This window comes from Acinonyx jubatus, chromosome B4 (genome assembly GCF_027475565.1).
Source record: "Acinonyx jubatus isolate Ajub_Pintada_27869175 chromosome B4, VMU_Ajub_asm_v1.0, whole genome shotgun sequence".
NCBI classification, from domain to species: Eukaryota; Metazoa; Chordata; class Mammalia; order Carnivora; family Felidae; genus Acinonyx; species Acinonyx jubatus.
This window is the reverse complement of record NC_069387.1, coordinates 25,163,537-25,186,812: the sequence shown is the minus strand read 5'-3', so window position 1 is coordinate 25,186,812 and position 23,276 is coordinate 25,163,537. Positions and strand designations below refer to the sequence as shown.

Below are 23,276 nucleotides of genomic sequence, written 5' to 3'. Positions count from 1 at the left end.
CCAGCTCTGCTTCCCTTGCTTTCATTTACCTTGACTTTCTTTAGTTGAAAAATAATTTTCAAGGTTAGCATGACTGCTAAGGATTTTTTTTGAGAAGTCAGCAGTCTATTAAAGAAGATGAAACTAACAGAACATTAATTAAATTGGTACCCGTGTGATGTATTTTGGAAAATGTTGACTAAACTCTCTTCTTATATAGTTGTGTTAACCTTGGACTTTAGTGTTTATTAAGAAAGTTTGTTTGGCATAATTATTAGTAAGTATAGATAGGTACTTAATATTCGTGTCTTACACACATAAATATTTAAATTTGTGTTCCTAGGAAAACTACCGAGCTGCGATCAAAGCAGAAAGGATCATTGAAAATCTGGTGAAGAACCTAAATAGTGAGAACGAACAATTGCAGGAACACTGTGCCATGGCCATCTACCAGGTGCGGGGGACTCTGTGGGCAGCTGTGGTCTTCTTCTCCATGTAGTTAAGGTGGTGTTTCTAAACAGTGGTTCTCATTCTCTGGTGGCAGGACTCAGGAATCAGCATTTTTAACAAGAACACTTTAGGGATTTTCCTGTACACATAGGTCTGAGAACCACTGTCCTGTGCTAATGACAGATGGCCTGTATATGTGAGAGAGAAACCTGCACCAACATGTCTTGATTATTTACATTTCTAGAAGGCACTTACATGTCTTTCTCTCCTAAAATTACTTAGTGTAAAATAGGAAAATATATACATGGTGCCTTTACATTGCTTTACAGGCACCCTATTCAAACATAGTAGTTGAGAAATTTATCTTCTACCAAGACAAAATGGATGGATGAATGAGTGTGAGCTTGCATGTGTGTGTGTGTGTGTGTGTGTGTGTATTCCTGTTTTATCTTTTTATTAATTTACTTTAACCTTTGTTAACTTTTTGTGAGCTATACATTTTATAGTATACCAGAAAACAGATTAGAAGTTAAGATGGCTTCGAAAAATTAGTAGATGGCTGGTTGCTGGCCATGCCAGCTTCTACCTATCCGAGAAATAAGAGTCCATTTCCTAGAGGAATGCATTTAAAATGTGCATATTGGGGCACCTGGGTGGCTCAGTCGGTTAAGTGTCCAACTTCCGTTCAGGTCACGATCTCACAGTTTGTGGGTTTGAGCCCCACATTGGGCTCTGCACTGATAGCTCAGAGCCAGGAGCCTGTTTTGGACTCTGCATCTCCCTGTCTCTCTCTGCCCTTCCGCACTTGTACTTTCTCTCTCAAAAATAAACATGTAAAGATAGGTAGGTAGGTAGGTAGGTAGGTAGGTAGGTAGGTAGGTAGATTGATAATAAAATGTGCACAGTAAGAGTATGCCAAAAAGTCAGAGTCAGAAAAAGGGGTTCATGTCAGTAGAGGATGGTATTAGTTTGCTAGAACAAAACAAAATACCAAAACAAAATACCATATGGTGGCCTGTTAAATAACAGATATTTATTACCTTATAGTTCTGGAGGCTAGAAGTTTGAGATCAAGGTGTCTGCAGCATTGGTGCTTTCTGAGGACTCTCTCCTTGGCTTATAGGTGGCTGTCTTCATGTTCACATACCATTCTTCCTGTGTCTCCACATGTTCCTTCCTCTGTGTCCTTATATTTTATGACATCATTGGATTAGAGCCCACCTCAGTGGCCTTATTTATCCTTCATTACCTCGTTAAAAACCTTAACTTACATTCTGAGGTACAGGGGTTAGGACTTTGACATATGTGAGTTTTGAGGGAACACAACTCAGTTCAAAACAAGGATATATAGCCTTGACTTGTGTATATAAGCCTTATCTGAGTAACTATGAATGATTGGTTAGAAATAGTGATTATTTTTTCTAAAGCTGGAACTGAACCAGAAGCAAAAGTCATAAATAGAAGAAAAGCCTGACAGGTGCCTTGTGGTGCATTACAATGAGGATTTCTTCTAGTGGCCCTCATGGATGATCCATGACATGCATCTGTATCATATGGCCTCAGAGACCAACTATATACTTAGGATGATAGCATATCTATACTAAATTTATCATCTTTTTGCTCTTTAACCTGGGAAGGACGATCAGCTGGGAATATCTATGTAGTACGTATTTATTTCAAAGGATGACACAAACATGTGGATAAACATATGTGAATAAAATGTCAGTTGCTATTGCTATAACTTACTGCTCTGGGCATAGAAACTCTATTGAGGAAATGCTCATCTCCTAGATTTTGGGGGTCATTGAAGCTCTGACTAAATCCGTATCACTCGTGTTTTCTCTGCTTCACTTTCCCAAGACTGTGTGTTGCATCACTGCAGAAATCCTCTGTCCACGCATGTGGTGTTCTAGGTTTCTAACCAACCAATCTCTGTTTCTGTCTTGGTGGAAGCCCAGGTTACCTCAGAATTGGCTTGGCAGAATTTCTAAGTATGTAGAAACTGCTAGACGCGGCCAAAATTATGTAAGGGAAAAGAGACAGTGTCAGATAGCTGCCAGTACAGAGAAGAATTAGATTTTACTTGGAGGCCCCTTCAGAAAACGATACTCTTTGAAAAGAAGTTTCACCGCCACTAAAATGGCAGCCTCTTTAGCAATTACAGAAAGCTTGATATGCTTTGATCGCTGAGAGCCTCTGATTTGATTTTTGTGTGTAGTGTGCTGAGGATAAGGAAACCCGTGATCTCGTTAGACTGCACGGAGGTCTTAAACGCCTGGCCAGTCTGCTCGATAACACGGACAATAAAGAACGGTTGGCTGCTGTCACTGGGGCAATATGGAAATGTTCCATCAGCAAAGAGAATGTGACCAAGTAAGAGAAGACATTCAATATTCTGTAATAAAAATATGGCCATCGAGGAATAGCTGTATTCTTAACTTTCAACTAAAACATCTTTCATTAAGATATAAATGTTTCTAAATAAAAGTATAGATGCATAAAAAATATGCCCATTGAAACACATTCCTGTAATGTTATTTTAATAAAGAATCAATTATAATGCTACTCGTATAGTTTCCATATATTTATGTTCTAGACTAATTTGGCAGTATTAAGGATTTTTAGAAATGAAAGACTTCTACTTCCTATCCCACCACCTGGCTATGGTTTTCTGTGCCTCACTTAGTAAAGCTAAGGGATGTGCTGACATAATCTTATCTGTGTGAATGGGCTCTTTTGCTTGTGGGCAGCCATTTAAATGACAAGTACCTCTGATCTCCTGCAGAGACCTATCAAGGTGAGGGGATGAATTCCCACTGAATCTTTAGAGATGGAAGTGGTTCCATTCTTTTTGCTTTTCTAAAGTTAAACAAGATGAGTCAGCTAAATGCCAGCTCAAGGGCTGTGTAGCCACTGTCAGATAATTTCATTGAATTTTAAAGTATTTGTAAACTTTATAACTGATTTAATCTTCAGATTTGTCTCTTCATATATTTTTAGGGTTCTCACACTCTGTGGTGGATATTCTGAGGCAACCTTCCTTGTCTCATTGTGATGATTTTAACAAATTCACATGTCTTATTTAACACAAAATAGGTTTATTTTGCTTTGTTCATGTAAAATAGTCTCTGTGACATGGGGCAGACACCCATAGCATGGTAGAATTGCTGACACTCTGATTTGGAAGAAGTTGTTAGTTGTCTTAGAGACCATACAGTATAGTGATTAATGGCCCGGATGGCTGGAAGTGGAAACCAGCTTCACTATTTACCAGGCTTCGAATTAGCTTTCTGAAAATGGGGATTATGGTAGTATCTGCATCATAGAGTTTTTGTATAGACCGTATGAGCATGTAGTTGGCATTTAGTAATTTTGGGCTCTTAATGTTATTAGCTAATTATACCAAAAGTAATACTGTTTCTCCTCCCCTCCCCCCCCCCCCTTCTTCTCTTGATGAATTTAGGTTTCGGGAATACAAAGCCATTGAAACTTTGGTGGGACTTTTAACTGACCAGCCCGAAGAGGTACTTGTGAATGTGGTTGGTGCATTGGGAGAATGTTGTCAGGACTATGAAAATCGCGTCCTTGTCCGGAAATGTGGTGGCATTCCACCACTCGTGAACCTCCTCGTTGGAGTAAACCAAGCTCTTCTTGTCAATGTCACAAAAGCAGTTGGTGCTTGTGCAGTAGAACCTGAAAGTATGATGTAAGTGGCCTGGCAACGGAAAGATTTTATTTGAGAGTGATGGGGGAATGCTTGGGTAGTCAGAAACAGTGTCCTCCCTTAGAATTGGGGTGCACAAATGATGCAAAAGTAAAACGGATTTATATATAAATAGCCACGAGGTTACCAGTAATGAGTTACCGAGCCAAATTGTTCCCTAGGAGGAGCTGGAGGGCTAAGGCTAGGCATATTGGGAGGACTTAAAATTCCCAGTAATTAATTTCCCATGCAGAAACCTTCGTACAATCAACAAAGTTTTTCTCTGCTTCCTAGGGAAGAATTCTCTCTCTCTCTAAGAGCCTAGGTAGTTCTAGTATAGTATCCTTCTTGTTTCTCAGTTCGATTCAGCAAACTTATTTTGAGCACCTAAGAAGTGCTGTGAATTGATGAGGGGAAAAGACAAAGGGTTTTCAGCTGTGATCTTGGTCCTGAAACAAATTCTTGTCTAATTAGGAAGAAAAGATTTAAATGTAGTACAACTTAAGAACAATAGCAAGCGGTGCCTGGGTGGCTCAGTCAGTTAAGCATCTGATTTGATTTTGGCCCTGGTCATGGTCTCACGATTGTGAGATCGAGCCCCACATTGGACCCTGCACTGTCACAGTACAGAGTCTGCTTGGTATTTTCCCTCTCTCTCTCTCTCTCTCTCTCTCTCTCTGCCCCTCCTGTGCACTCTCTCTCTCTCAAAATAAATAAATAAACTTAAAAAAATTGGGTTGTTTGTCTAAAAAATAAAAAGAACAATGGCAAGATTATATAGAGATTATATATACAAATATATACTTAAACATAGAAATAATAACTTGTATATAAATTAAACATATATAAATATATTTATATGAGACATAAATATATTTGTGTGTGTGTGTGTGTGTGTGTGTGTGTGTGTGTGTGTATAAAGTCCAGAATGGGAAGAACCCATATAGGCCAAAGCTATTGTATAAGGGTTCTCCAGAGAACCAGAAGCAACAGGATGAGAAAGGTAGAGGGAGGAGACATATGGAGATATATTTAAGGAATTGGCTCATGTGATTGTGGTGTCTTGGCAAGTCCACATTCTGATGGGGGAGCCTGGAAAGCTGGAGACTCAGGAAAGAGCTGCAGTTTGAGGTCAAGGCAGTCTGCTGGCAGAATTCCACAGAGGAAGTCAGCCTTTTTCTATTAAGGCCTTCAACTGATTTGATGAAGCCCACTAACATTATGGAGAATAATCAGCTGTACTCAAAGTCTACCAATTTAAGTATCATCCTCATCCAAAAAACACGTTCACAGAAATATGCAAAATAACATTTGACTAAATATCTGGGTATCCCTTAATCCAGTCAACTTATAACCATTAGCTATAACATGTCCCCTCTTTGTCAACTTGGTACCCATTCATGCATCTCCTTAAACCATGCTTAAGATCTGTAGAAAGATAATAACAAGGCCATATTCCTGCCTAATACTATACAACTATCTAGTGTACCACTGAAAATACACTAACCCTTTTCCCAGAAGAGGAAGCAGAGTTCTTGGATGATATTTACTCTTCTTCTTGATATCCTGTTACTTAAATACTCTGATATAAAGCTAACCATTCTTAAAAGCCATGGTATAAAGTCATCATGTCTCATGTTACATGACAAGAGGATAAGAGAGGGAAGAAAACAAAGATACACACATATTTATAACAAAATAAAGAATATTCATGACAATTACAATATTCATTCTGTAACTGGTCATGTGGTCATAGCTGGTATTTATAACTACCTTCTTTCATTCCTCATTCCATATTCCCTTTGCCCTCAGCAAGCACTTTAGCTGGATGTGGTTCTTTACCTGGTGGGGTAACCCAAACCTTCATTCCTGAGGGTCTGGGCCATTAGTAGTCCTGCCTGGATTGGGCTGTTGTAGTTTCCATCAACCTTAATCACAGGGCATGGTAATACTTAAGACCTGCCCTAAGGGATCTCCTGTTTTCCAGATATAGTCTTCTTTACTTCCATTGTGGAATAGCAGTTCAATTTACCCTTGGTAATTGGGATCACCCCAGCCAACACAGTAACTCCCTTCGTTGCTTGTTGATTTAGAGGCATGGGGAGGCCAAAGTGGTCGGGTGGCAATTTTAACTTTGAATTCAGTGCCCATGAATCCTGGCTATGGAAACAATAACACCTCATTATTTGCAGCTTGATAGCTCTTTTGGACTATCCTATAGACTCCCAGAGGTCTGAAAACCTTCCTTCATTTCATCCTATCTCTGTCCCCTTCAGTCTAAGTCGGCAGTTTCTTGAGATGGTTGATTGGATCCATGAGTCACACCTGTAATCTTGTTATACTATGATTCTCCTATATATCTCCTATATAATTTGATTTTGATACACTCATTCATTCAACTCTTCAATATGTGTGACCAGGTACTCAGGGCTACTGTGTATGGATATACCCTGCACAACCCTAGGGAACACCATTCACATAGACATATACAGAGTACCACATATTGTGGGGCCATACATCAACTCTGCTGAAGTGTAGTTTGCTATTTCACCGTTTGATTATTAGAGGAAGCTCATAACATACGCCAGTAGTCTCTGGTAGTACCTTCTTCCTTCTGCTCACTTTCCTGGCATTTGTGATTCATTTGTGTTCAGTCAGGTCCTCTTCCTTCACAGGAAGCCTGAAACTCGATAGCCTTGGAGCCCTGTTAATGTGATTCTGGTCTAACCACATGTCTGATATACAAGCACTAAAGCCACTATAACTCTTTTTGGATTTGGTTATTGGAGCCTTAGGCTCAGGTGTTTCAGACACCAAGGAACACTAGTTGTTACCCACGATACCTTCAAGAGAAGAACATCAGCCAGACTTAGAAGACACTTTTCTGATGTATTTATCTTTCTGAAAAGCATGAGGTGTTCATTAGCACCTGATAAATGTTTGTCAGAAATGGTTTTGTGTATTTCTTTTGACCTTTGGCTCTTGTTTACTTTTTGTCTGCTCATATCTGCCAACTACACCCACTGCCTCTGAATGTTTTTTGAATGTGTCCTCCTGCTCTCTGCCCTCAGTTGAGGTTCTGTCTTCTTTTACCTGGACCATTGAAGCAGGTCCTGTTTGGTCTCATCTCACATCTGTCCCCTTCCATACCTTCCTGCATGGCACTGAAATTTGGTTTCCTAAACTGTAGATCTGATAGAGTTGTTTCCTTGGCCTAAGGAACCGTCAGGGACTTCTCAGCCTTTAAAAACCAAACCTAAATCCCTTCACCTGGTATTTAAAGCATTTGCCTCCTGGCCCCTTCTACCTCCCAAGCTTCATCTTTTCCCTGCAGATGTTAGTTAGAGTTATATTGTTATTTGTTTATTCCTTATTCATTACACAAATATTAATCAAGTATCTTTTGTGGTAGGCACTGAAAGGATAGCATACCCAAAGCAAAGTTCCTGCTCTCTTGGAACTTACATTCTGTTGTGTATGTGGGACACAGACTCTAAACTCTTAAACAATTTCAGATGGTGCTAAATGCTATAAAGAAATTAGCACTATAGGGGCACCTGGGTGGCTCAGTCAGTTAAGCATCAAACTCTTGGTTTCGGCTCAGGTCATGATCTCGTGGTTTCATGGGATCGAGCCCTGCATTAGGCTCTTTGCTGGTAGTGCAGAGACTGCGTGTTTTTCTCTGTCTCCCTCCTGTCCCTCCCCCATTGGCGCTGTCTCTGTCTCTCTCAAAATAAATAAACTTAAAAAAAGAAAACTGCACAATTGAAAGAGAGTGAGTGAAGGTGGTTACATTAGCAGCAGTGGAAAGAGGAAAGAGAAAGTGGAAGACAGGACCGTAGTCTCTGAGAGGATAATATTTGAACAAAGATCTGAGAGATAAGAGGACAGCCTGAGGGAAGAACACCAGACAAGGAGCAGCAAACACAAAAGCCCTGGGATGGGGTTGAGCTCAGCTTGAGAAGCTACCTTGAGGTTGTTGGGTTTTTTTTTCTATGTATACTTTTCATATATATTTTATCACTGTGTGTCTTGTTAGTAGTATGTGTTTTCCCATATCACTGTGTGACTGTGTCATAAATCATCTTTTTGTCTCTTGATGATTACTAATTGATTTTTAATTGAGTTCTTTATTTTCAGTATAGTTAACATGCAGTGTTATATTAGTTTCAGGAGTACAACATAGTGATTCAACACTTCTATACATTACTCAGTGCTCATCACAACAAGTTCACTCCTTAATCTCCATCACCTATTTCACTCACACCCCCACCCACCTCCCCTTTGGTAACCATCAGTTTGTTCTCTATACTTAAGAACATCAGTTTGTTCTCTATACTTAAGAACATCAGTTTGTTCTCTATACTTAAGTGCCTGGGTGGCTCAGTTGGTTAGGCGACCGGCTTCCGCTCAGGTCATGATCTCATAGTTCGTGAGCTCGAACCCCGCGTCAGGCTCTGTGCTGACAGTTCAGGGCCTGGAGCCTACTTCAGATTCTGTGTCTCCCCTCTCTCTACCCGTCCCCTGCTCACACTCTGTGTCTGTCTCTTAATAATAAATAAACGTTAAAATTTTTTTTTAAAAAGTCTGTTTCTTGGTTTGTCTCTTTCTTTTTTTCTTTTGTTCATTTGTTTTGTTTCTTAAATTCCATATATGAGTGAGATCATATGGTATTTTCTCTGACTTATTTCACTTAGCATTATACTCTCATGTTGTTGCAAATAGCATAGCAAGATATTATTCTTTTTATGGCTGAATAATATTCCATTGTGTATATATACTACTCCTTTATCCACTCATCAGTTGATGGACACTTGGGCTGCTTCCATAATTTGGCTATTGTAAATGATGCTATAGTAAACATAGGGATGTATATATCACTTTGAATTAGTGTTTTTGTATTTTTTGTGTAAATACCCAGTAGTGTAATTCCTGGGTCATAAGGTAGTTCTATTTTTGACTTTTTGAGGAAACTCCATCCTGTTTTCCACAGTGCTGCACCAGTTTGCATTCCTATTAACAATGCGATAGGGTTCCTCTTTCTCCACATCCTTGCCAACACCTATTGTTTCTTCTGTTTTTGATTTTAGCCATTCTGACAGGTGTGAGGTGATATCTCATTGTGGTTTTGATTTGCATTTCCCTGATGATGAGTGATGTTGAGTATCTTTTCATGTGTCTGTTGGCCATCTGTATGGATTCTTTGGACAAATGTCTGTTCATGTCGTCTCCCTATTTTTAAATTGGGTTATTGGTGGGGGGGACTATTGAGTTCTATAAGTTCTTTATATATTTTTACTAATTACCCTTTATTGGATATATCATTTGCAAATATCTTCTCCCATCCAGTAGGTTGCCTTTTAGTCTTGTTGATTGTTTCCTTCTCTGTGCAGAAGATTTTTATTTTGATGAAGTCTCAATAGTTTATTTTTGCTTTTATATCCCTTGCCTCAGGATACCTATTTAGAAAGATGTTGCTATGGCCAATGTCAGAAATCACTGCCTGTGCTTTTTATGGTTTCGGGTCTCACACTTAGGTCTTTAATCCATTTTGAGTTTATTTTTGTGTATGGTGTAAGCAAGTGGTCCAGTTTAATTCTTTTGCATATTGCTGTCCAATTAACCCAACACTATTTGTTGAAGAGGCTGTCTTTTTCCCATTGCATATTCTTTCCTCCTTTGTCAATGGTTAATTGAACATATAACTGTGGGTTTGTTTCTGGGTTTTCTATTCTGTTCCAATGATGCATACAAATATATTGAATTTCATCTATATAGACTAGAATTCATTCTTGCAAAGCCCCTTCTTCTGTCCCAGATTTAATGACTTCCACATAAGTCATCATCAGGTTATTTAGTTGACACCTAAAAATTACTCCTAAATATCATCATTATTTTCACAGTGCGCCTTCAAACCCATTTTAATATAACTCTGTTAGATAAATTGTTATATTTACTGATTTTTCAGTTGAACCCATTCAGGAAAAAGCCAGAGAAAACACTTTCCTTGTTCTGAATTTTAATGTAGGTTTTGAAACAACAAAATGTAATGAGAGAAGAACAACTCAGTGACAAACAACAGGCCTTAAAGACCTTTTGACTGAGTTGGGGAGACAGACAAGCAATTTTAAAATGTCAGAGTAGATGATGAAATGGCAGTAAGTAAAAATTTATTTGTAAATACACAGACTAATTTGAATAATTTCATGAAAGGCTTAACTTCTGGTTAATAATCTGAAAACCACAAAAAAAAGAACAAAATTAGGAAAGAAAGCACATTCTCCCAAACAAGGATATGTCCACAATTCCAGATCTTAAATGTGAAACACACCTGTAAAATGTAGGTAAATTATTAACCTGTGTGTAATATGCTGACAGCTAACACATGCTGCTTCATATCTTTAGATTTCCCCTCAAATAAGTGTCATGGTCATGAAATGCATGGCCAATCTTTTTCTTTTTCCCCCATAGCAGAGATTAGGGGAATGAATCGGCCTTGGAAGAAGTGAGGAATTTCCCATCAGAGACCTAGTTTTGCATTGTAAAACAGCAGAAGTGGAGCCTAAAGAAAAGTCATAAGGACATGTTGTTTTATATTGTCTATGATAGTCTTCTAGCCTAAGGAGATTGCTAGAGACCCTTTAGGGTAAAAAGGATACTAGAGATGATGATTTCGGGATTGCAACACAATGAAGCTATACATTTTTAGAGATTTGGAGTAAGCTAGATTGACAACGCTCAGAACTGAATGGAAGAGTTGTGTTCACAAGGCAAAGAGAACTGCAGATTTTTGTAGGATTGTGTTTGAGGTAATTCTATCATTAAAGGAAACAGACAGATCCTGACAAATAATTTCCCCACAATCACAAGGCTATTATATACTCCCTGTTAGTAAAAGAGCCAAAAGAAATCACATAAAATTTTACTAAAAGACTGTGTCAGACAACTTAAATAATTGTGACAAGCAAGTAGTCAGAGCTCAGAAGAGAAATAGAAAAATTATTGAACTTAAAGCCTGAATGAATGCAAAAGAAGTATAATAAACAACTGAAAACACAGGCATGCGATGTATAGGACATACAAAATGAAATGAAGAAGAATATACTAAAATTACAGTAGGGAAATTGATAAATATGGAACCCAAGGTGATCCAACATAAACATAATGGGTATTCTGTAAGAAGAGGTTGGAACCAGTGGAATGTGATCGATCTTAATTAAAGATACAACAGGGATGCCTGGGTGGCTCAGTTGGTTAAGCGTCTGACTTCGGCTCAGGTCACGATCTCATAGTTTGTAGGTTTGAGCCCCACATCAGCTCTGTGCTGACAGCTGAGAGCCTGGAGCCTGCTTTGGATTCTGTGTCTCCCTCTCTCTGCGCACCTCCACCGCCCCCCACTTGTGCTCTGTTTCTCTCTCAAAAAATAAACATTTAAAAAAAAGATACAATAGAAGAAAAATTTTTGTGTGAATCTGTAGGTCAAACAACCCAAAAAAACCCTGGTAATATTGATACAGAGTGGCCAACAGTAATGAATTCTGATAAATCTACTTGCATTTCAAAAGTAAAGGAAGAAATATCTAGGCAAAAGAACAAACCATGAGGACAGAATGTCTTCACACTTCTCCATAGCTTTGGTTAAGGTCAAAAGACATTGATTGAAAGATCAAATCTCTCTCAGATTAACATTCTGAAGGAGAAAAAATATTGCCTAAGAATTTTGCATCCAGCCAAGTTGTTCTTCAAGTATGAAGATAGAAGCACATTCTCAATCACACAAGGAATTGGTGATTACAGTACTAGCTCTTCTTGAAAAAACTGTCAATTATAAAAAGTCAATCAAGAAATTACTCAAAGTATTTGAAAACAAAAATATGGCTAAAAGGTATTAGTGGAAACCAAAGAAAATAATGGAGGAGTTATCATTAGGGGAATTATCCACATTTTATAAATACTGATGATAATGTAATAATACAACTGACAAAAAATAAAAACTAAGTGCAAGGGGGGTGAGTTAGTGTGCAAATTTGATCATCTCTCACATAAATGAATCAGTAGATACTATGTACAATATTCTTTTACCTATTTGTTTATCATCTATCCATCCATTTATCTATCTCTCTTACATATCCATCCATCCTGTTATCCAACTTAAGTCATAAAGAAATGTTCAGAATCACTTATATTAGTTATCAATGATTGTTATTTCTGAATGGTAGGATTTGGGATCATTTATTTTGTTCTTTGTATTTTTCTATACATGTATATGATGAATATGTATCATCTTTACAAAACCAAAGTTCTTGTTGAATGCCTTGCATAATCCTCTTTTATTCTGTATAGAATAATGACTAAGAGCATAGATTCTGGAACCATTGCCTGGGATACCAGTCTCACCATTTGCCAGCTATGTTTCCTTTGACAAATTATTGACTACTTGGTGCCTTGGTTACCACATATATAAAATGGGAATATTAAGTGTACCTGTCTCATTGGGTTGTTGTGACTATTATGTGAACTAATATGTGAAAAGTGCTTGATACATAATAAGTGCTGGGTAAATGCCAGCTTGTATTGTTCATGTAGTAGTAGCTTCAATTAATAACAATTTTAAAATGATAATACATAAATAGAAAATTAAAGTCAGACTGGTGTTTGCATTCATCTGTAGATGAGTTCCTTGTTTTCTGTGTTTCTCTTGCATCAAATTAATCGTGTTATTTAACTTGTTATAAAATTTTGAACAAGTGACCCCTACATGGTGACTAACTCAGTTTAAACTCTCAGCTGCAACTAAGGAGCTTGGAGGGTGTGGCATTGACATGTAAAGAGGCAATTATAATTCAGGTCTTTGCATCATGTTAATAAGCTTGTTTTTTGTTTTAAAGTTGACTGAAGATTACTGAAGGGTTTTAAGTATAACTTGAGATAGAGGAACATGTTAAGGGATCATTGTAGGCCAGAGGTGAAGGTGGCTTAAACTAAACCAGTGGAATATAATATAATAAAGAATAAAGAAATGAACAGATTAAAGAGAGATATAAAAGGAAAGAATGGATAAACCAGGTGAATGATTGAACATGAGTTCTAAAGAAGAAGGAGGAGTGGTGGATGATATTTAGGTTTCTTTTCTTTTGTTTAATTGAATAAATTTGAGGTGCACATTGTGTAAGAGTATGATATATGTACAGCATCTTACTTTGATATATGCATATTTAGGTTTCCGACTTTGGCAACTAGATCAATAATGGTACCACTTACTGATATAGGGAATATAGGTGCAGGACTAAGTGAAGGAAGACTGAACTTCACTTGGGGAGATACAAGGTCAATTTGTTCATCATTTTAGTGCCTAACACAGTCCTAAGCTTAGGGTAGGCACCCAACAAACATTTACTGTATAATGAATGGATGGTGAATTCAGCTATGGTTGGGTGGGCACTGAGGTTCCCATGATACACATCCAAGTGTGATGGCAACCAGTCTATTGGATATTTGTGTCTAAAGCTCAGCATAGAGATACAGGTCAGAAATAGTGTTGTGAGTATTTGGTAACTGAAGTCATGGCTATATGTGAGAGATTGTGAGGAAGGGAAAGCAAAGTGAACAGAATCCTACTGAACCCAGTCTTTTAGGGAGAATGCACATACCCAAGAAGTAGCTATAAGGAAGCTGAGAAGGATCAGCCAGAGAGTCGGGAGGAAAATTAAACAAGTTATTGAAAAAGAGAGGGAAGAGAGCGTTTAAAAGAAAGTGTTCAAAATTGTCAAATTCCATGAGAAGGCCTCATAAGATAAAACTGTCCCTTCTTGGGCAACAAGGAGGTTGATGAATCCTTTTGTACTTGTAAATACGGTTTTCCCACAAATGTTTTTATAAATGCACTAAAGCAGTTTCAGAAAACAGTGTTTTGAGTTTGGTAGGAATCCAAACAGCATTACTCTTGGCATCATATTTCAGACATGGCTGTTATTGGTAGATTTGCAGGATTTATTGCATCTTTGAGCTTTCAGTTAAATGGCAAGGAAATGACAAACAAATAAATACCTCTCCCCTGTGTAAGTCTTATATAATTCATAGGTTAGGAACTTATTTTAATGACTAGCGGTTTTATGTTTCAGCGATTTGTCTGTGGCTGGGGCTAAGACTTAGGTCACATATCAGGATAAACATAATATACTCATAGCACAGTTTTATTAACTTTGTGCAATAGAATGCCTAAACAATTCTCTTCCTTTCTATATATTTTTAATAAAAATAAGAAACACTGTAATAGTAACAGTTTGACTACTGAATCAAAAATAATTTTTAAGAAATCAATGATTTCACAAAGCTCTATTGACTTTTTTCCACACTTCAGATTACTGCTTTTAGAAACTCAGTATAAATTATTTCATATTAATTATGCCCTCCCCTAGGATCTAAAATGGAAACAGGTATTCTCACATACCAAGTTCATGAAAAAGTAGATTTACTTGTACTGAATTTTATTCTTTTATTGACTTTGAATATCTATTTAAAATATATAGAATTCATCTGGAGGTAAGCTGGCCTTACCAGATATATGAAATCCCACCAACATTGCAAAAATCAATTGTGTTTTGGGGAGTGTAGCTTTCTATTAAAATACTATAAAATTCCAAACAACTAAAAAATATTGAAGCTAAAAATTTTAAGAAATATCTATGATTTATTTTCTACATGTCAAGATTTTTACTTTTCTTAAAAATTCTTTTTAGCTTTTATTTTGCAATAGCATTAGACTTATAGAAAAGTTGCACAATTGGAGAGGAGAGACTACAGAGAATTCCCATATACCCTGCATCCAGCTTCCCTTAACACTCTCCATAATCATAGTGAAATTATAGGAATTTTTATTTGTTGAATTCTAGTTTTTTGACTTAGAAGAGTCAAGTTTCCTTCATTGGATTTTGTACATTTTTGTTCAGTTCATTCCTAAGTATTTCCTCTCCCTTGTTGATGGGGTGCATGTGTTTTTTCCTGCCATTATGTCCCTCCATTTATTGTCTCTATGAACGCTATTAAATTTTATAATTAATTCTATATGCTACCACCTTGCAGAATTCTCTTATTGTTTAAGTTCATTTTATTGTTAATTCTCTAGCACAGTGGTTGACACACTACAGCCATGGGCCAAATCCTATCTTTATTAATAAAGTTTTATTGGAACATAGTCTCACTCATTCATTTATTACCATCTTTGGCTGTTTTTATGCTACAATGGCAGGGTTGAGTAGTTGTGACAGAGATTGAATGACCCACAAAAACTAAAATACTACCTAGCCCTTTACAGAAAAATTTGCTGACCTCTGCTCCAGGGTATTCCAGAGAAAATTGTACTTCTTCGTAAATTCTTTAAATTGATTTCTCTTGTCTAATTTCACTAGTTTCCTAACATAATGTTAAATAATAGTGTAGGCAGTGATCTCCTTTGCCTTATTTATTCCTGATTTTAGTGGAAATGCCTCTAGTATTTTTCTATTAAGTACAATAATGTCTTGAAGACTAAAGTATATATATATATTATCATCTTAAAATTTAAATTAATTAAATTAAAACTCAATTTCTATTTTAAAGTGTTTTTTTTTAATCAGAAATAAGTATTGAATTTTGTCAAAGGCTATTTACACACTTTAGGAGATTATGCTCCATATGTTTCATTGTGATATTTCCCTTATATCTATTAATATGGTGAGTAATATTAAGTGGGTTTCCAAGGGTGCCTGGGTGACTTAGTTGATTCAGTGTCCAACTCTTGATTTCAGCTCAGGTCATGATCTCATGATTGTGAGATCAAGTTCCGTGTCAGGCTCCACACCCAGCATGGGATTCTTCCTCTCCCTCTCCCTCTCCCTCTGCCTCTCCTCTCCCTCAAAAATAATAATAATAACAATAACAATAATAATAATAATAATAATAATGTGTTTCCAAACACTGAACCAACCTTGCATTCCAGAAATAAATTTTATTTACTATAATGTACTATTTTTTAGTGTAGTATATGATTTTACTCATTAATATTTTATTTAGTATTTTTGTAATTGACACCAGTGATATTGGTCTTTGGCTAGTTTATTTTTCTTTTCTTTTTTTCTCTCTTCTTTTTTTTTTTTTTTTTTCCATTCTCTATGAAGTCTAGGTATCAGTGCTATACCTGCTTCACAAAAATGCCTTAGGAAGTTTTCTTTCATTTCAGTACTCTGGAATAATTTATTGACCAATGGGACCACCTAGGCTTTAAAGGTTCAGTAGAAGTCTTCTGTGCAATCATATGGCCTTGCTGTGTGTGTGTGTGTGTGTGTGTGTGTTATTAGTTCCTTATTAGCTTTCTCTAGTTCTTCTATGGAATCTGTTCTATTTACATTTCCTAATCTAATGGTCAATTATGGCATCTGCAATTCCTTATAAAAAGGATAGATTCCATTTACATTATCAAATTTATTTGAATTAGTGGTGTGCAAAGTAATATATTATGATTTTTAAATTTTGTCTTTTTTTAATGGTTATTTTCCACTTGTCATTTTTTGGTTTTGTATATGTGAGCGTTAGTCTAGTACTTTCCTCAGTAAGGTATCCAGTATAGCTTTTCTATTTTTATTTTTTTCTGAAAGAATAGTTTATTAATTAGATGTAGTGTTCTATTCTCTACCTCAAATTTCTTCTATCTTTAGTAATTCCTTGTAGCTTTCTTGTGGTTTATTTTGTAACATTTTTCATAATGTTTTGAGCTGAGAAGTTATGTCATTTGTTTTTTTTCTTTGTTTAAATAATAAAAGTAGTTTGTGTGTAAATTTTCCTTTTACATGCTTTAAATATCCCTTGTATAGTTGATATGTAGTGATTTCATTGTCCTCATTTTTTAGAAATTCTTTTATTTCAGTTTGTGTTTTCCTTTTAGCCCTAGGAATTGTTTAATAAATATTTTTTGTAATTCCACAAGGAAGAACCTTCTGATTTTTTCTTGTTAGCTATTTCTCATTATAAAGATATCCCCCACTTTTTGGAAGTTAACATTATGCCACTTCACTTTTATGAAAAACCTACATTAGTACCTGTTTTCACTAACTGAAAGAAATCCAAAGAGTTTTCTGCTTTTATGAGAAAAGGAAAAAGCAAAAATAGCATGCAACATTTGTTTCGCAGTGAGCCATTACAGAGGCAGTGTGCACACCACACAATGAGAGTGGCAGCCTCAAGCTTCTTCCCCAGGAACTACAGTCTGCATCTCGGCATCAAACCGCCATAGTTTTTTTAACTGTATCTGCAAGCATCTGTGCCTTATCTCAATTAATTTTGTGCATCTGTTAGTAAGATGTGTCATAAGGTATCAGAAAAGCCTAAGAGAGGTTATTTTTGGAGTCTGGGAATGCTCAAAGACTTTTTCATATAAATTAATGGTAATTCTTTGCTTTATGCCCTGTTGGCTAATGAAAAGTTTCATGGGAGCACTCTAATTTTAGATAAACTTATACTGTGTTTTGGTCAGAGTGTGTTGATTTTTTAATTTCTACTTTTTATGGAAGTTACTGATTGTTTCCTCATGAGCTAATACAAGGTAGATTTTTACAAAGCATTTAGAGCTACTTGGAATGAAAATATATTCCCTATCAATGATGAGTGTAGAGTTTGATCTGCTTTATTATGTCCCTTAGCTCTTCTATCTCTACTTATTTTTTATGCACTTGATCTGTCTTGTACTGAAAATCGTATATAAAAATCTTTCCATTAGTGGGCTTCTATCTCTTTGTACATCTCATAAGTTTTTACTTCTTAAAGGCAGGTGCTATATTATTTGGTATATGAATGTTTTTAATAGTTGTGAATTTGGGCTTTTAATATTCTAAGAACTATTCTTTGTTATGTTTATTGAGTTTGGGCTTGATTTCTACTTTGTCTGGTATCAAGAACTTTCTTGCTTTCTTATTGTTTGAGTTTTCCTGGAATATCTTGGTCTACCCTTTATTTTTAGTCTTTCTTGAATCATTTTTTTAGGTATTCCCGTTTAAATAGTATATATAGATGGGTCTTGCTGTGTAAACCAAATTAAGAATACTTTTTCTTTTAATGAGTTAGTGCAGTCACTTATTGATAATGCTTAATATTTTTGGTCTCAACAATGTTATAATATTTTATAATCATTCATATTTTGTTATATTTGCTACTTTTCTATAAGATTTATGGTCTTTGCTCTTTAATTTTTATTATTATTTAGAAAGCTTTGCATTTTTGTTTTATTCTAGTTGTTTGTCTTTGTACCTATAAAATTTTTTAATTCTTTTTTTTTCTTTTATGTAGATATTTGCTGTTTAGTTTCTCAGTTTTTACTGGTAATCTTTTTTTTAAAGTAAGCTTCATGCCCAATGTGGAGTCCATTGCAGGGTTTGAACTCATGACCCTGAGATCAAGACCTGAGCTGAGATCATGAGTCAGAGGCATAACCCAACTGAGCCACCCAAGCTCCCCTTTACTGGTTATCTTTTAACTCTTGCCTATTGTCTATATATTAGTCAATGGGCATATTCTGTTTTTCTCTTTCCTGCTTTCCTCCCATTTTAAGTGCATTTTAAGTGCCTTTGTCATAACATATAAGATTTGAACATTATTATTCCACCCTTGACCCTGTCCCCCTTGTTTAATCATACATGTATCTCCACACACACACGTATGCACATGCACACATATATGTATATACACACGCACACCCATTGGTTTTTTGTTCTAGTTTAGTCATTTTATTTTAGTTTTTTCTATTATTTAAATTTTATTATTTTTTAATTTACATCCAAATTCGTTAGCATATAGCACAACAATGATTTCAGGAGTAGATTCCTTAATGCCCCTTACCCATTTAGCCCATCCCCCCTCCCATAACCCCTCCAGTAACCCTCTGTTTGTTCTCCATATTTAAGAGTCTCTTATGTTTTGTCCTCCCTCCCTGTTTTTGTATTATTTTTGTTTCCCTTCCCTTATATTCATCTGTTTTGTCTCTTAAAGTCCTCATATGAGTGAAGTTATATGATATTTATCTTTCTCTGACTAATTTCACTTAGCATAATACCCTCCAGTTCCATCCACATAGTTGCAAATGGCAAGATTTCATTCTTTTTGATTGCCAAGTAATACTCCATTATATTATATATATATATATATATACACACACACACACACACACACACACACACACACACCATATCTTCTTTATCCATTCACCCATCGATGGACATGATGGGTGCTCTTTCCATACTTTGGCTATTATTGATAGTGCTGCTATAAACATTGAACTGCATATTTCCCTTCGAAACAGCACACCTGTATTCCTTGGATAAATACCTAGTAGTGCAATTGCTAGGTCATAGGGTAGTTCTATTTTTAATTTTTTGAAGAACCTCCATACTATTTTCCAGAGTGGCTGCACCAGCTTGCATTCCAATTTGCAACAATGCAAAAGAGATCCTCTTTCTCCGCATCCTCGCCAACATCTGTCGTTGCCTGATTTGTTAATGTTAGCCATTCTGACAGGTGTCAGGTGGTATCTCATTGTGGTTTTGATTTGTATTTCCCTGATGATGATGATGTTGAGCATTTTTTCATGTGTTGGTTGGCCATCTGGATGTCTTCTTTGGACACATGTCTATTCATGTCTTTTGCCCATTCCTTCACTGGATTATTTGTTTTTTGGCTGATAAGTTTGATAAGTTCTTTATTTATTTATTTTTTTAAACGTTTATTTATTTTTGGGACAGAGAGAGACAGAGCATGAACGGGGGAGGGGCAGAGAGAGAGGGAGACACAGAATCAGAAACAGGCTCCAGGCTCTGAGCCATCAGCCCAGAGCCCGACGCGGGGCTCGAACTCACAGACCACGAGATCGTGACCTGGCTGAAGTCGGACGCTTAACCGACTGCGCCACCCAGGCGCCCCGATAAGTTCTTTATAGATTTTGGATACTAACCCTTTATGTGACATTTGCAAATACCTTCTCCCATTCTGTCGGTGGCCTTTTAGTTTTCCTGATCGTTTCCTTTGCTGTGCAGAAGCTTTTTATTTTGATGATGTCCCAGTAGTTCATTTTTGCTTTTGTTTCCCTTGCCTCTGGAAATGTGTTGAGTAAGAAGTTGCTGCGGCCAAGATAAAAGAGGTTTTTGCCTGCTTTCTCCTCGAGGATTTTGATGGCTTCCTGTCTTACATTGAGGTCTTTCATCTATTTTGAGTTTATTTTTGTGTATGGTGTAGAAAGTGGTCACGTTCATTCTTCTGCATATCGCTGTCCAGTTTTCTCAGCACCACTTGCTGAAGAGACTGTCTTTATTCCATTGGATATTCTTTCCTGTTTTGTCAAAGATGAGTTGCCCATACGTTTGTGGGTCCATTTCTGGGTTCTCTATTCTGCTCCAATGATCTGAGTGTCTGTTCTTGTGCCAGTACCATACTGTCTTGATGATTACAGCTTTGAAGTATAGCTTGAAGTCCAGGATTGTGATGCCTCCTGCTTTGGCTTTCTTTTTCAAGACTGCTTTGGCTATTCGGAGTCTTTTCAGATTCCATATAGATTTTAGGATTGTTTGTTCTAGCTCTGTGAAGAATGCTGGTGTTATTTTGATAGGGATTGCATTGAATATGCAGATTGCTTTGGGTAGTATCGACATTTTAACAATATTTGTTCTTCCTATCCAGGAGCACAGAATCTTTTTCCATTTTTTTCAATATCTTTCATAAGCTTTCTATAGTTTTCAGTGTATAGATTTTTCACCTCTTTGGTTAGATTTATTCCTAGGTATTTTATGGGTTTTGGTGCAATTGTAAATGGGATCAATTCCTTGATTTCTCTTTCTGTTGCTTCATTGTTGGTGAATAGGAATGCAACGGATTTCTGTGCATTGATTTTACATCATGCAACTTTGCTGAATTCATGAATCAGTTCTAGCAGTTTTTTCGTTGAATCTTTTGGGTTTTCCATGTATCATGTCATCTGCAAAGAGTGAAAGTTTGGCCTCTTCCTGGCCGATTTGGATGCTTTTTATTTCTTTGTGTTGTCTGATTGCAGAGGCTAAGACTTCCAATACTATGTTGAATAACAGTGGTGAGAGTGGACATCCCTGTCTTGTTCCTGACCTTAGGGGGAAAGCTCTCAGTTTTTCCCCATTGAGGATGATATGAGCATTGGGTCGTTCATATATGGCTTTTATGATCTCAAGGTATGCTTCTTCTCTCCCTTCTTGAGGGTGTTTATCAAGAAAGGATGCTGTATTTTGTCAAATACTTTGCATCTATTGAGAGGATCATATGGGTCTTGTCCTTTCTTTTATTGATGTGATGAATCAGTTAATTCTTTTGTGGATATCAAACCAGCCCTGCATCCCAGGTATAAATCCCACTTGGTCGTGGTGAATAATTTTTTAATGTATTGTTGGATCTGGTTGGCTAATATCTTGTTGAGGATTTTTGCATCCATATTCCTCAGGGAAATTGGTCTGTAGTTCCCCATTTTAGTGGGGTCTCTGTCTGGTTTTAGAATCAAGGTAAGGCTGGCTTCAGGGAAAGAGTTTGGAAGTTTTCTTTCCATTTATCTGTTTTGGAACAGCTTCAAGGGAATAGGTGTTAACTCTTCCTTAAATGTTTGGCAGAATTCCCCTGGAAAGCCATCTGGCCCTGGACTCTTGTTTTGGGGGAAATTTTTGATTACTAATTCAATTTCCTTACTGGTTATGGGTCTGTTCAAATTTTCTATTTCTTCCTGTTTAGTGTTGGTAGTGTATATGTTTCTAGGAATTTTTGTCCATTTCTTCCAGATTGCCCATTTTATTGGCATATAATTGCTCATAATATTCTCTTATTATTGTTTTTAATTCTGCTGTGTTGGTTGTGATCTCTCCTCTTTCATTCTTGATTTTATTTATTTGGGTCCTTTCCTTTTTCTTTTTGATCAAGCTGGCTAGTGGTTTATCAATTTTGTTAATTCTTTCAAAGCACCAGCTTCTGGTTTCATTGATCTGTTCTACTGTTTTTTTGGTTTCGATAGCATTAATTACTGCTCTAATCTTTATTATTTCCTGTCTTCTGCTGGTTTTGGGTTTTATTTACTGTTCTTTTTCCAGCTCGTTAAGGCTTAAGGTTAGGTTGTGTATCTGAGATCTTTCTTCCTTCTTTAGGAAGGCCTGGATTGCTATATACTTTCCTCTTATGACTGCCTTTGCTGTGTCCCAGAGGTTTTGGGTTGTGGTGTTATCATTTTCATTGGCTTCTGTATACCTTTTAATTTCCTCTTTAACTTCTTGGTTAGCCCATTCATTCTTTAGTAGGATGTTCTTAAGTCTCCAAGTATTTGTTACCTTTCCAAATTTTTTCTTGTGGTTGATTTCGAGTTTCATAGCATTGTGGTCTGAGAATATGCATGGTATGATCTCGATCTTTTTGTACTTGCTGAGGGCTGATTTGTGTCCCAGTATGTGGTCTATTCTGGAGAACGTTCCATGTGCACTGGAGAAGAATGTATATTCTGCTCCTTTAGGGTGAAATGTTCTGAATATATCTGTTAAGTCCATCTGTTCAAGTGTGTCATTCAAAGCCATTGTTTACGTGTTGATTTTTTGATTAAATGATCTGTCTATTGCAGTGAGTGGGGTGTTGAAGTCTCCTACTATTATGGTATTACTATCGATGAGTATCTTTATGTTTGTGATTAACTGATTTATATATTTGGGTTCTACCACATTTGGCGCATAAATGTTTACAATTGTTAGGTCTTCTTGATGGATAGACCCCTTAATTATGATATAATGCCCTTCTTCATCTCTTGATACATGGGATGGAGAACCATCTATTATGCTAATGATCAACAAAAGAAAGCCAGAGTAGCCATACTTATATCAGACAATCTAGACTTTAAAATAAAGACTGTATCTAGTTTAGTCATATTCTAATTTTTTTGAACTTATACTCTAGTAGAATCTTCAAAAAGGACTTATGGGTACAGAATTCCCTAATTTCTTAAATGTTTAAAGTGTCTTTACTTTTATCCTGCTTTATAAGTATAATTGACAGTTTTTAAAATTGTGTATATTTAAGGGGGACAACATGGTGTTTGCATATAATATACCTTGTGTAATAATTACCACTATCAAGC

At 36.5% G+C, this 23,276-nt stretch overlaps 1 protein-coding gene across 4 annotated transcripts in view; it reads left to right on the top strand.

Annotated features, from left to right (window-relative positions):
- The window catches only part of ODAD2 (outer dynein arm docking complex subunit 2), a 176,457-nt gene that overhangs the window by 53,778 nt on the left and 99,403 nt on the right, over positions 1-23,276 (top strand). For all 4 annotated transcript variants that reach the window (XM_027073694.2, XM_027073696.2, XM_053225438.1 and 1 more), the window contains 3 exons: positions 323-433; positions 2,648-2,802; positions 3,893-4,135. In XM_027073694.2, coding sequence (XP_026929495.2) covers positions 323-433; positions 2,648-2,802; positions 3,893-4,135 — 509 coding nt within the window. The remainder of the gene's footprint in view (positions 1-322; positions 434-2,647; positions 2,803-3,892; positions 4,136-23,276) is intronic.